Below are 14,399 nucleotides of genomic sequence, written 5' to 3'. Positions count from 1 at the left end.
GCAACTATAATAACCAGGCAAAGAGTTATAGCTAAAAATCAACAAAGAAGATAAAATGCAATGATTAAAACTCCTCAATTACACAATGGGGGAAGTAGAGGGTGGGACAAAAAGAGAGAGTAACATTGACACATGCACATTACCATATGCAAAATAGGTCGGCAGTGGAAATTTGCTCTGTGATGCAGGCTTTCCCAGTGGATCAGCTGGTAAAAATTTTGCCTGCAATGCAGGAGACTCTGCTCAGTTCCTGGGTCGGGAAGATCCCCTGCAGAAGGGATAGGCTACCCACTCCAGTATTCTTGGGCTTCCCTGGTGGCTCAGATGGTAAAGAATCTGCCTGAAATGTGGGAGACCTGGGTTCAATCCCTGGGTTGGGAAGATCCCCTGGAAGAGGGCACGGCAACCCACTCCAGTATTCCGGCCTGGAGAATTCCATGGAAAGAGGAGTCTGGTGGGCTACAGTCCATGGGGTCGCAGAGTTGGACATGACTGAGCAAGTAAGACCAGCACAGCAGCAGGGAGCTCAACCCCAGTGCTGTGTGACTACCTGGAGGGGTGGGAAGGGGTGGGAAGTGGGAAAGAGGTTCAAGAGAGAGGGGACACATGTATGCCTATGGCTGATTCATGTTGATGTAACAGAAACCAACACAATGTTGTAAGGCGATTATCGTCCAATTAAAAATAAATTAATTTTTAAAAATTCCTGAATTAATCCAAAGAGGTTAAAGAAAAGGAAAAAGGGATCAAAGAACAGATGGGACAAATAGAAAGCCAGAAACAAGATTACAAACTTAAACCTAATATCAATAATGATATCAGAGGTACATAATCTATGGGATGGGAAGTGGATCATTGGCTTCTCCAGGGTTTCATCCTTGGGTTGGGAAGGTCCCCTGGAGAAGGGAATGGCTACCCGCTCCAGGACTCTGGCCTGGAGAATCACGTGGGAATGGAAATGATCTCCAGTGACCCACTCCCCACCCCATCCCACCCTCTAGGGAGGCACAGAGCACCCAGTGTGAGCTCCCTGTTGCTCTTCTGTGTTGTGCTAGTCGCTCAGTCATGCCCGACTCTCCAGGACCCCGTGGATTCTAGCCCGTCAGTCTCCCTTGTTCAAGGAATTCTGCAGGCAAGAATACTGGAGTGCGCTGCCATTTCCTCCTCCAGGGAAATTATCTGTACCATCCAAATAAAAGGCAAAGACTGAAAGCAAAACCCAACTCTGCTCTTTATAAGAAATGTGCTTTAAATATAAGGATGCAAAGAGGCTGAAGTAAAAGTATAGGAAAAGAATAACATGGTAACACTAAACAAAAGAAAGTTAGATTGGCTCTATCGTAACAAGAAAAAAGTAAAGAGAAAAGGCATTCACAAGGGATTAAAAAGTGCATTTAATGATGATAAAGGCATTGATTCACCTAGAAAATAAAAGATTCTAACATTTCTATATTTAATAATAGGGTTTCAAAATATATTAATCAAAAACTAATAGAAATACAACAGAAAAAAAGACAAATCCCTAATTGCAGTTAAAAATTCTTTACTACCCATGTCTCAATAATTGACATAACAAGTAGACAGGAAAATCACCAAAAATATAGACTTGAACAATACTGTCAACAACTTGACGTATTGACATTTGTAGAACCCATTCAGAATATATGTTTTCTTCAAAATGCACGCTGAACATTTATCAAAATATACCTTACTCTGAGTCTCACTAAATTTAAAAGCTGTCAAGTCAAATAACCTATGTTATCGCTCTACAATAGAATAAATTCAGAAATCAAAAACAGAACAATATGTGGAAAATACCTAAATATTTGGAAACTAAATAACACCTTTCTAAATGACTTAGAAATCAAAGAAGAAACAAACAAAAAATTACGAAGTATTGGGTCAGGGAGATCCCCTGAAGAAGGAAATGGCAACTCATTCCAGTGTTCTTGCCTGGGAAATCCCATGGACAGAGGTGCCTGGTGGTCTACAGTCCATGAGGTTGCAAAGAGTCGGATACAACTGAGCACAACAACAAAATATTTTAAGCTGAATGAAAATAAAATTACAAGAGATCAGAACTTATGAGATGTCTCTACAGCAGTACTTACAGAGAAAATCTACAGAATGGTAAATATGAGTTTTTTAAAGGTCTCAAATCAATGACCCCAGCCTTCATCTTAAGAAAGTAAGAAAAGCAAATTAAACCTAATAGATGCAAAAGAAAAGAGTTAATAAAGATTTGAGCATATATCAATGAATAGGATATAAAGAAAAAATAGAGAACCCATGAAACAAAAATTTACCTCTTTGAGAATATTTATAAAATTGATAAACCTCTAGAAATAATTGTCAAGAAAGAGAAAAGACACAAATACCAGTATCAGGTATGAGAGTGCTGACATTAGACCAGATTATACAAATATGTAGAGGATAAGAGAATATTCTGAACACATTATGACAATAAATTCAAAAATTTAGATGGGCAAATCCATCGTAAGCTACTAATCCATGTTAAAGCTATTTCAGGAAGAATTAGATAATCTGAATAGCCCTACATCTAGTTTGAGAAATTTAATTTGTGATTAAAAATATTCCAGCAAGTGAAACTCAATCTCCAAGTACCTTCACTGATGAATTCTCAAATAATTAAGAAAGAAGTAATATTGATTCTACACAAACTCATACAAACTTGAAGAGGAGGGAATATTTTCTAACTTATCCTATCATGGCAAAATTATCCTTATACCAAAACTAAACAAAAACATTATAAAGAAAGAAAATAACAGACCATTATCACTGGTTAACATCTATGCAAAACTCAACCAAATTTTAGAAAATTTAATCAGAATATAAGTAAACTTGATATGTCAAGATCAAGTGGGGTTCTTCCCTGGAATGCAAGATGAGTTTAACATTCAAAAATCAATCTCTATGATTCACCACATCAACAAACTAAAAAATGAAAAATGCTGACTCATCTCAACAGATGCAGAAAAAGCGTTTGATAAAATCTAATACCAATTCTTGATTTAGAAAAAATCTCTAAGAAAAGGAGAAATGGAAGGACACTTTCTCTACTTGATAAAAAGCATCTATGGAAACTGCATAAGTGACATTATATTTCATGATGAAAGAATGATCTCTACCATGTGATTAGGAACAAGATGATATCTGCCCTTATTCTTTCCACTAAAAATTGTACTGGAATTTTTAGCCTGTGCAGTCAGATAAGAAAAAGAAATGAGAAGAATCCAGCTTTGACAAAAGTAGACTGTCTATTCTCAGACCACACAATTAATCTATGTAGATAATCGGATGGAATCTATGAAACAGCTTCTAAAACTAAAAAGTGAATTTAGCAATCTTGCAGCCAAGTTATCAGATAACTGTAGCACTTGCTGTCACTTTGTTTGCAACCTCACACTAGACCCTAAAACAGAGCATCCAGTTAGGCTGCTCCCAAATTGCCCCACAGAAATTCTGAGATAGTAGATGTTGTTTTAAGCCAATATATTTTAGGGCTATTGATTATGCTGGAACAGATTACTAACATAGGCATTGCTTGTGACGGACAAGTTGGATTTAGTAAAGGCAGAGGAAACAGAGATCAAATTGCCAACATCTATTGGATCACTGAAAAAGCAAGAGAGTTCCAGAAAAGCACCTACTTCTACTTTATTGACTATGACAAAGCCTTCGACTGTGTGGATCACAGCAAACTGTGGAAAATTCTGAAAGAGACGGGAATCCCAGACCACCTGACCTGCCTCTTGAGAAACCTGTATGCAGGTCAGGAAGCAACAGTTAGAACTGGACATGGAACAACAGACTGGTTCCAAATAGGGAAAGGAGTACGTCAAGGCTGTATATTGTCACCCTGCTTATTTACTTATATGCAGTGTGTGTGTGTTAGTTGTTTAGTCCAACTCTGAGTAACTCTTTGCATCTGCCTCTCTGCAACCCACAGACTGTAGCCCACCAGACTTCTCTGTCCATGGAATTCTCCAGGCAAGAATACTGGAGTGGGTTGCCAGTCCCTTCTCCAGAGGAATTTCCCAACCCAGGGATCGAACCCTTGTCTCCTGTGTCACAGGCAGATTCTTTACCGCTTGAACTACAGGGAAGTCTTACATGCAGAGTACATCATGCAAAATGCTGGGCTGGATGAAGCACAAGCTGGAATCAAGATTGCCAGAGGAAATATCATTAACCTCAGATATGCAGATAACACCACCCTTACAGCTGAAAACAAAGAAGAACTAAAGAGCCTCTTGATGAAAGTCAAAGACGAGAGTGAAAATGTTGGCTTAAAACTCAAAATTCAGAAAAGTAAGATCATAGCATCCAGTCCCATCATTTCAAGGCAAATAGATGGGAAACAATGGAAACAGTGAGAGACTAGTTTTTTGGCTCCAAAATCACTGCAGATGGTGGTGACTGCAGCCATGAAATTCAAAGATGCTTGTTCCTTGGAAGAAAAGCTACGACCAACCTAGGCAGCATATTATAAAGCAGAGACATTACTTTGCCAACAAAGGTTTCTCCAGTAGTCATGTATGGATATGAGAGTTAGACCATAATGAAAGCTGAGCACCGAAGAATTGATGCTTTTGAACTGTGGTGTTGGAAAAGACTCTTGAGAGTCCCTTGGACTGCAAGAGATCAAACCAGTCAATCGTAAAGGAAATCAGTCCTGAATATTCATTGGAAGGACTGATGCTGAAGCTGAAGCTCCAATACTCTGGTCACCTGGCTTACTAGAAAAGACCCTGACGCTGGGAAAGACTCAGGGCAGGAGGAAAAGGAGACAACAGAGGATGAGATGTTTGGATGGCATCACCAACTGGATGGACATGAATTTGGGTAAACTCCGGGAGTTGGTGATGGACAGCGAAGCCTGGCGTGCTGCAGTCCATGGGGTCACAAAGAGTTAGACATGACTGAGCAACTGAACTGAACTGATGGTTCTTTACAGCAAAATCTTACTGGGACCTATAGCAGGACTTTTAGAGAAGGGCATGGCAACCCACTCCAGTATTCTTGCCTGGAGAATCCTCATGGACAGAGAAGATTGGTGGGCTATAGTCTATGGGGTCACAAAGAGTTAGAGACAACTGAGTAACTAATCACAAAGCAGGACTTCATTGGTCAGTCTGTAGAATTTAAATCTAATTTTCTTTGAAAAATTTTTTTTATTTTTTCTTTTGATTGTGAAAAAATATTCCATCATATGGATGTATTAATGTCACTCTTTGTTTATACATTACCTTGTGGAAGCAACAGAACTGGACATGGAACAACAGACTGGTTCCAAATAGGAAAAGGAGTACGTCAAGGTTGTATATTGTCACCCTGCTTGTTTAACTTATATGCAGAGTACATCATGAGGAACGCTGGGCTGGAAGAAGCACAAGCTGGAATCAAGATTGCCGGGAGAAATATCAATAACCTCAGATATGCAGATGACACCACCTTTATGGCAGAAAGTGAAGAGGAACTCAAAGGCCTCTTGATGAAAGTGAAAGAGGAGAGTGAAAAAGTTGGCTTAAAGCTCAACATTCAGAAAACAAAGATCATGGCATCTGGTCCCATCACTTCATGGGAAATAGATGGGGAAACAGTGGAAGAAGTGTCAGACTTTGTTTTTTTGGGCTCCAAAATCACTGCAGATGCTGATTGCAGCCATGAAATTAAAAGACACTTACTCCTTGGAAGGAAAGTTATGACCAACCTAGATAGCATATTAAAAAGCAGAGACATTACTTTGCCAAGAAAGGTCCATCTAGTCAAGGCTATGGTTTTTCCCGTAGTCATGTATGGATGTGAGAGTTGGACTGTGAAGAAAGCTGATCACTGAAGAATTGATGCTTTTGAACTGTGGTGCTGGAGAAGACTCTTGAGAGTCCCTTGGACTGCAAGGAGATCCAACCAGTCCATTCTAAAGGAGATCAATCCTGGGTGTTCATTGGAAGGACTGATGCTAAAGCTGAAACTCCAGTACTTTGGCCACCTCATGCGACGAGTTGACTCACTGGAAAAGACTCGGATGCTGGGAGGGGTTGGGGGCAGGAGGAGAAGGGGACGACCGAGAATGAGATGGCTGGATTGCATCGCCGACTCGATGGACATGAGTTTGAGTGAACGCCGGGAGTTGGTGTAGACAGGGAGGCCTGGTGTGCTGTGATTCATGGGGTCGCGGAGAGTCGGACACGACTGAGCGACTGAACTGATCTGAACTGAACTGAAGTGGAAGGACATTTGGGTGGTTTCCAGTTCGGGTGAAATATGAACAAAGTCATTATAAAAATTGAAATGCACGTAGTTAAACTGCACAGTTTGGTGAATTTTGGAAAATGCATGCATCCACCTATGTCCAGTCAAGATACAGAAAATTTCTACAAGCCCAGTAAGTTCTCTCCTGTCTTTTCCCAATCTCCCCTAACCATAGTTCTGATTTCCTTCACCATAGTTTTTCCCCCATCCCAGAAGTTCATATAAGTGGAAGCATGTAATATGTAAGATGATATTCCCTTTACCTCAAAAAGAATTAGTAAGCAACAGGAAAGTTTTTAAGAGAGAAACGGGCACAATCCGATTTCTATTTTGAATTATCTTGTTGGTTACTGCGTGAAGAATGATGAGTAGACAATAGTTTTCCCCTTGAGTCTTCTTTTTCTTCCTGTCTTCTGGAAGGATCCACGGGGTCGATAATACCCCTGGGCAGACCAGAATTTATCAGGTGGGACTCAACTCCAGCATCACAGCACTGGCTTCCGAGTTCCGTTTAAGCCACAGACACCGATGCTGAAACTGAAACTGCCATACTTTGGCCACCTGATGAGAAGTGACTCACTGGAAAAGACCCTGACGCTGGGAAAGTCAGGAGGAGAGGGGGATGATAGGGGATGAGACGCTTCCTCCTTGGAGGAAAAGCTATGACCAACCCACACAGCATATTAAAAAGCAGAGACATTACTTTTCCAACCAAGGTCCATCTAGTCAAGGCTATGGTTTTTCCAGTGGCCATATCTGGATGTGAGAGTTGGACCTTAAAGAAAGCTGAGCACCGAAGAATTGATGCTTTTGAACTGTGGTGCTGCAGAAGACTCTTGAGAGTCCCTTGGACTGCAAGGAGATGCAACCAGTCCATTCTAAAGGAGATCAGTCCTGAATGGAAAGACTGCTGCTGAAGCCGAAACTGCAGGACTTTGGCCACCTGATGTGAAGGACTGACTCATTGGAGAAGACCCTGATGCTGGGAAAGATTGAAGGCGGGAGGAGAAGGGGACGACAGAGGATGAGATGGTTGGATGGCATCACTGACTCGACGGACATGAGTTTTAGCAAGCTCTGGGAGTTGGTGATGGACAGGGAGGCCTGGGACGGGACTGAGCGGCTGAACTGAACGGAACTGTTTCCGCCGTCCCCGAGTCTGCCCACCAGGTGGCGCCAGAGGCCAGCGCCTGCCGGGCCGCGCGCCGCGCCGAGAGCCGGGACCGCCAGGCCCGCCCGCGCGGCGATCTGCGCGAGTGTCGGCGCGCCCGGTGGGACCCGCGAAGATCCGGCGCGAGCGGCGCGCCCGGGCCGCACCGCGGGCTGGCCGGCCACGCGTGCCCGCCTCGGACCCTCGGGCAGAGGCGCCCTGGGCCAGGGAGAGCTGAAGCTCTGCGGGCCCCGGGTCCTCCCGGGAGGACAGTCCGTTCGGCTGGAACTTTCCCGTTCAGAGAGGGTGCGTGCGCGTGGATCCCGAGAGGCAGCTCCCTGGGCACCGCGCCCCGCACGGGAAAGTGCGGTGGCCCGTGGGGCTCAGGGGCCAGCAAAGGCGGGGAAGTCCAAACCAGGCTTCTGGAGGAAGGCGAGGCGAGGAGCGCGTGGCGGCAGGCTGGAGGGCAGCGGGGGGCGGGGAACAGCCGAGGCTGGGGGCGCGGAGAGCGAAGCCGGGGAGCTGGTTTGGGCGCAGGGTTGCCAGGGCGACGGAGCCCTCGAGAGCCTCTTCGGTGCGCTCTCCAGCCTCCGGCGTGGTGCTGAAGTCACAGCCCCGTCGAGCCCTCCTCCCGCCCGCCCCGCGCCCTCCCCCGGCCCGCAGGAGCCCAAGGCGCAGAGGGATGAGAGCGAGGCGATCCCGGAGCACGCAGAGGTAGCCTGGGGCCCCGGGGACGATGCGGCCGACGCCCCTCCTGCGGCTGGCGCTGCTTCTGGTCCTGCCCAGCAGCCTCGGCGGGGAGAGGTGTCCGTCTCCGCCCTGCGAATGCCGCCAGGAGGACGACTTCAGAGTCACCTGCAAGGACATCCAGCGCATCCCTAGCTTACCCCCCAGCACGCAGACCCTGTGAGTACCTGGGGAGGGCGGGGACCCGGGGGTCCCAGGCAGCTGGGAAGGAGGCTGACGTACATGAAAAGAGCTTGAGAACTGGCCAGAGGGGTGTGTGTCTGTGCGTGTAGTGAGTAAACACTCCATCCACCAAACATGGGATTGATGTACCACAGTTATTCACAATGCAGAAAAAGTTAACAAAACTTTAGCACAAGATGAAAAGTGACAGTTGTCCTTTCTAAGAGAGTTGTTTTTCTGCACTTTGCCTGAGCCAGGATCTCAATTTTACTTAAAATGTAAACGAGCTTGCTGACAACTCAAGAACTGATCTTTTTGATCTTATTTTAGGTGATGAAAAATTGCAAAAAAAAAAAAAGTGTTTCAATTTTTATAGTCTTTCTAGATGAGAAGTTATCTTAGTAGGTTTCTTGATTCATCAAATAGTTGACGCAATTTAATCAGGGCTCTTTTTAAACTACAGTCGTCCTTTGGCATCCATGGCCATTGGCTCCAGGACCCCTGTGTATACTAAAATCCAAGGATATTCAAGTGAAGTATTTGCATATCACCTATTTGCACATCCTCCCGTAAACTTTAGAACACCTCTAGATGACTTGTAAAACCTAATACAGTCTAAATGTTATATGTAAATAATGTTAAAAACAATGTAAATGCTGTGTCAATAGTTGCCAGTGTGGGGGATATTCAAGTTATGCTTTTTGGAACTTTCTGGAATGCCCTCTACCCCACCCTTGAGTATATGCAATCCAGGTTAGTTGAATCTACAGACGTAACACCTGCGCATATGGAATACCCTTTATTCTTTGTATGAAGTATGTGCCGTTACTTACTCAATGATGAACTACCCACTTCTTCTTGTTGCTGTTTAGTCACTAAGTCGTGTCCAGCTCTTTTGCAACCTCATGGACTGTAGCCCGCCAGGCTCCTCTGTCCATGGAATTTTCAGGCAGGAATATTGGAGTGGGTTGCCATTTCCTTCTCCAGGGGATCCTCTCAACCCAGGGATCGAACCCAGGTCTCCCGCATTAGCAGGCAGATTCTTTACTACTAAGCCACCTGGGAAGCCACACTCACTTATGTAGCGATCCAGAAATCTCCTTTTGGATAAGCACGGTAGAGAGAAAAAGAGATGAAATTTCAAATAGTATATTTTATCTGCATGTTAAATGTTACCACGTTAGAAGCTTAATGTTAAATAAGCTTTATGTGTAAAAGTGTTAACCACTCAGTCATGTCTGACTCTTTAGGACCCCATGGATTGTGGCTCTTCAGGCTCTTTGACCATGGAATTCTCCAGGCTAGAATACTGGAGTGGGTTGCCATTCCCTTCTCCAAGGGATCTTCCCAACCCAGGGATCAAAGCTGGATCTCCTGCATTGCAGGCAGATTCTTTACTGTCTGAGCCACAAGGGAAGCCCATTGTTCCTTAACACACATTTAAATCAAGGACAATTGAGAGGGTGATTGTAATGAAGGGAATAAGACTTTTTTGGGTGATCAGAAACAGAATGGTAAGAAAAAATAGTAAAAACAATTTTGTTTTCCTATGTACTTAACTGGTTCTGTCCTGTTCTGTTCTGTTCCGTTGCTCAGTCGTGTCCGACTCTATGCGACCCCGTGGACTGTAGCCTACCAGGCTTCTCCATCAATGGGATTCTCCAGGCAAGAATACTGGAGTGGGTTACCGTTTCCTTCTCCAGGGGATCTGGTTAAACCCAGTTAAGATCAGTAAGCACAGGTAGACAAATGGAAAGCAATGTCGAAGTTGTGTTTAAAATTTCCTCCAGCAGTTAGCAGTAGTTTATGAACGTTTCAGCACAAGTATGTACTTCTGTTCAGCCTCCTAGTATGGCTTCATTGCCCATGCTGCCACCCCAGAAGAAAAGCTGTTCTTAGCATCTTGATGTTTTGATGGAACCCTTGCATTGACTCCTTGCGGTTCCCGTGATAAAGTTCTTTTGTACAGCCTACAAGATCCTTTGAGACCTAGTCCAGTCTTTCAGACCTCATGGCTCACAGTCTGTCACACTTCAGGTGTGGAAAGAGTTTCTGCTACTGAGCAGAATTTCTGGAACTTTCCCTCAAGTTCTTTGCTCCCGCAAGCTGCTTTTGCCTTTCCTTCCACATTCTAGTCCCTCTGCCTAAAGCGACTTTTCCCTTTCCCTCATCTCGCTGATTCCTACTCCAAGGTCCAGATTGGGGGTTAACTGTCTTCGGGAAGCCTCTCCTGGCCCATGACTTCTAGGCTCAGTGAGTTCTGTCCTCCCGACAGCATCTAGTGCGTGAACTCCAGCCTCGCCCAACATCAGGTTTTCTGTAACTCCTTATCTCTTTGAGTGCCTGTCTTAGCAGAACATGAACTTGTCTAACCCAGCGTCCCTGTCTTTCAGCCCTTGTTGTTGTTGTTTAGTCGCTAAGTCACGTCTGAGTCTTTTGTGACCCCATGGACTATAGCCCACCAGGCTCCTCTCTCCATGGGATTTCCCAGACCAGAATACTGGAGTGGGTTGCTATTTCCTTCTCCAGGGGATTTTTCTGACCCAGGGATCAAACCCCCATCTCCTGCTTGGCAAGCAGATTCTTGACCACTGAGACACCAGGGAAGCCCCATTCAACTGTAGAACTACTTTAATGCTCAAAAAAAAAAAAAAAAACAAGCTTGTTAGGTGAATGAATGAACAGACAAATATGCTGGTCTCAGATTGTCCACTGTGTGTGTATGTGTTGGGGGGGATGGAGACCAGAGGCATCACATCTTCAGAGATTTCTCTCAAGGGAGCAGGGTGGCTCTGACCACGGAAGGGACGTGGGAGTCATTCTGTTCGATTTCCTCCGAACGATGAGGAGAAAGGTAATGTGGGAGAAGGAGCAATGGAATCGGAGTCGGAAGACGCGTCTCTTCCTCCTCCTGTGGCTAACTGTGAAATCAGGTGAGATAATTTACGTGGGAGGATGCATGTTTCCTTCAGGGTAGAAGGGAGGGTTCCGTCAGGTTCTTTCTGATGCCTGTGTTGCGATAAGAATAGTCTGCGATGAGACCAGTCCGTCTGAATCCACTGACTCCCCGGGTGCAGACAGTGGTGGGGAGAGCCTGACCTCCCAAACGACGGGAAGACGGCGGGAACAGGGCCGGGGGGAGCTCTTATGAAGATTGACGTTATCGTGAGATGGAGAAGAGAAAATAGATGAAAAGGATGGGGTAAACGGTATGCTAATGCAAACGGTGACCGCAGCCCTGGGCAAAGGCAGCAAAGCGATGTTTACATCTTCGGGGGGCAGCAGAACTCTTTTGTGAAAGGCAGGCTTATGAGAGAAGTCAAATACGCAAAACAACACGCACAGCGTGCTTATTACAGAACGGTGCTTTTTGGGCAGTTCTCAGTCCAGTCCTTTATTCCAGCTCACCCGCTGACGCCTCACAAAATCCAATCGCGCAGGTGCTTTTATTGCTCTCATTGTATAGATGAGAAAACTGAGGCACGAGAGATGAAGCGGTTGGCTCGGCGTCACGCAGCTGGTAGGCGGTGGTGCCAGGGCGGGGGGCACCACAGAGCGACGCCCTGCAGCCCCCGTCGGCGGTGGAAAGTGGGTCTCACCCCGCCAGCTCTTTCTGCTCAGTATGGTCGTGAGGGTTTACAGAAAGAAGTCTGAAAGTCTGAGATGTCCAGTAAGCCACACATAACCTTGGGGACTGCTGGCCTGAGAAATACGCAGTCACTCAGGAAATCGGAAGTTAGGCAGAAAAGGAAACAAGGGAAGAAAGCAGAAGGAAAGGAAGAGACCGGAGATGGGAGGGAGGGCGGAAAAGAACGACCACGTTCAAGTTTTATCATAAAAGGCTTTCCCTGGTGGAGCAGACCAGATCCTTGTCATTGAAAACCCAATCTGGTGGTAACCCCCTTTTCGAACGTAGATGCTGTTTAACCACTGCTTAGCCGCGTTGCAAATCACCCTGGTGGCAAGAGCAGTTTTTCCTAAAGCTGTCTTCTAGCTTCTTTGCATGGTGCTGAAAGGTAAAGACACGGCCTCTTTCCTCACCATCCACACACCTGCCGGGTGGTCTGGGCGGAAGCTATACCGTCTGTGTTGTCACCGAAGCAGCGGCTCTAAATCGTTTCCTCCACTTCACCCCGGCCCCAATGGGCATGACACCCTCCCTTTATAACGGTGGTTCTCACTAGGTGACTAGTGAAGGACAGCTGACATGCCTACTCCCTGGTGGAACATTCTAGAACCTTTGATGTACAGGTGGTTAGGAAAAACTTGCTCCTTCCAACTGACTTAAGGAACTTAAATGAAGCAAGCAGAATAAAATTCAGAGTTTAAACGTCGATGTATAATTGCATCTTGTTACCTTAACACCAAGGAGAGCAAGGTTGACCCACCACTCTCAGAGAGCTGCCATCTGCTCCCTCCACGTATCAGAGACCATCCCTTCCCTGGGTGAGGAGGTGGATGGGGTTAGATGTCTGTTCTGGGTTTGTGTGGATTTTTCCTCAGGAAAATGCTGCTTTACCTTGCCTTGTCCTGTTGACCCAGCTGCTTTTCGTTTTGTGATGGGCACAATCACTGCCTCCACCCCCTCTGTCTTTTGCCCTCCAGAGTCCAGCGCTTCAGTGGCGTAACGGTTTGTCCATCATGTACTTGTCGGCCTTCAGTCAGGGTTCTGGAGGAGCTGTTGATTCTGAATTCTGAATTTTGCTTCAGTTTTTAAGTCATTTGCATTCTGGATCTGTGGCTCTGATTAGTGGTCTATCCTGATGTTTTCTAAAGGGAAGACAGTAACTCACCATCTTTGGGTGTGTTGGCTTATCTGTGCTCGACCTGTGATGTGATTTAATCAATGTTTTTAGGCTGACTCACCTCTTTAACTAAAAGAAATCTGTTTAGAAGGCTTATGTTGTGACTATAACTGGAAATTCTCATGGCTTGCTCCAAATAGTAGGTAACCAGAAGACTGAATACTGCGAAAACAAAATGTAATTCTATTCTAGCTCAATACTATTGTCCGTGAATGCTGTGAGCCTTGGGCAGCTTTCTCTTTGTTATAAAGGGAGAGTAATAGGTGTTCAAGAAATATCAAGGACATACCAATCCACCGTGGTGTCCTTCTTGATATCAGGAGGACTGAAAGACAATGGAAAAGGGAATCACTTTCTCCCTGTGTGATTCACTATTATTTAATGCCACGTGGACACTCCACCCAAAATAATCTCAAATATCTTCAAGTCACACCTGTTCTACCCTCAGGGACATGTGGATTAAGTCTACATTACAGAATTATTTTAGTCCCAATTAGTGGTCATAACCTGAATAACATTTGGTTCCCAACGTAAAGCAAAGCCCTCTGCTTCAGCACCCAAGCAAGGATCAATACTTTGTGTCTTATAAAGGCAGCGCCACCCCATGCCTCTAGACTCCGTGATTTATTCTCTGTTATTCTCTGTGTGTGGGTATAGTCAAGGTTTTCATTGGTAAGTAACCGAAAACCCACTCTGTCTAGCTTAAGGAGAAAAGAAATATTTTGAAAGAATTACATATAATTTACAGAATCATTGTAGAATCAGGCTTTGAAAATAGGCCAAGGCACACGGCGCGCAGGAAGTCGGAGTCACCGCCAACCATCTGGTGGGAACCATTCCATGGACAAGACCACAGTCATAATTACAGGATGTCTGTAGTGCTGGGCCCCCTGCTGTATAGCCACTACACTCTCCGTGTGCCACCATCAGTCATTTCTCAATTGTCCCTGCCTCTTTGAATCACCAGCCAGAGAGTGATATCCTATATGAGAGCATCTGATTGTCTGGCAGAGGCTACCTGCTAATGTCCTAGCTACTGGGGGGAAGAAGAGGGAGGCGGTTCCCCTCTCCCACTTTTGGTGGCAAAACTAACTTTCTTTGTGGAGTCAAGTAAAGCTCTAACAGACAGAATTTGTGTGTCTACAGACAAAATTATTTTGCACTGTTGTTAGTTATCTACAACCTACAGAGTTGTAAAATAGCTCTTGTTGAATCACACTCAAAATCTTAGAAGAATGTGCTCTGAATCAATGCATAAT

General features: G+C 45.1%; 1 protein-coding gene across 2 annotated transcripts in view; it reads left to right on the top strand.

Moving 5' to 3' along the window:
• The first annotated feature begins 8,150 nt into the window (after window positions 1–8,150).
• The window catches only part of TSHR (thyroid stimulating hormone receptor), a 165,892-nt gene continuing 159,643 nt past the window's right edge, over window positions 8,151–14,399 (top strand). For both annotated transcript variants that reach the window (XM_055436181.2, XM_088840261.1), the window contains exon 1: window positions 8,151–8,332. In XM_055436181.2, coding sequence (XP_055292156.1) covers window positions 8,163–8,332 — 170 coding nt within the window. In that variant the 5' untranslated portion in view covers window positions 8,151–8,162. The remainder of the gene's footprint in view (window positions 8,333–14,399) is intronic.

This window comes from Moschus berezovskii, chromosome 9 (genome assembly GCF_049115385.1).
Source record: "Moschus berezovskii isolate FMDL1 chromosome 9, NW_MosBer_1.0, whole genome shotgun sequence".
In the NCBI taxonomy this organism is placed as follows: domain Eukaryota; kingdom Metazoa; phylum Chordata; class Mammalia; order Artiodactyla; family Moschidae; genus Moschus; species Moschus berezovskii.
The sequence above is the reverse complement of the archived record's forward strand: the minus strand, read 5'-3'. Positions and strand labels throughout refer to the sequence as shown.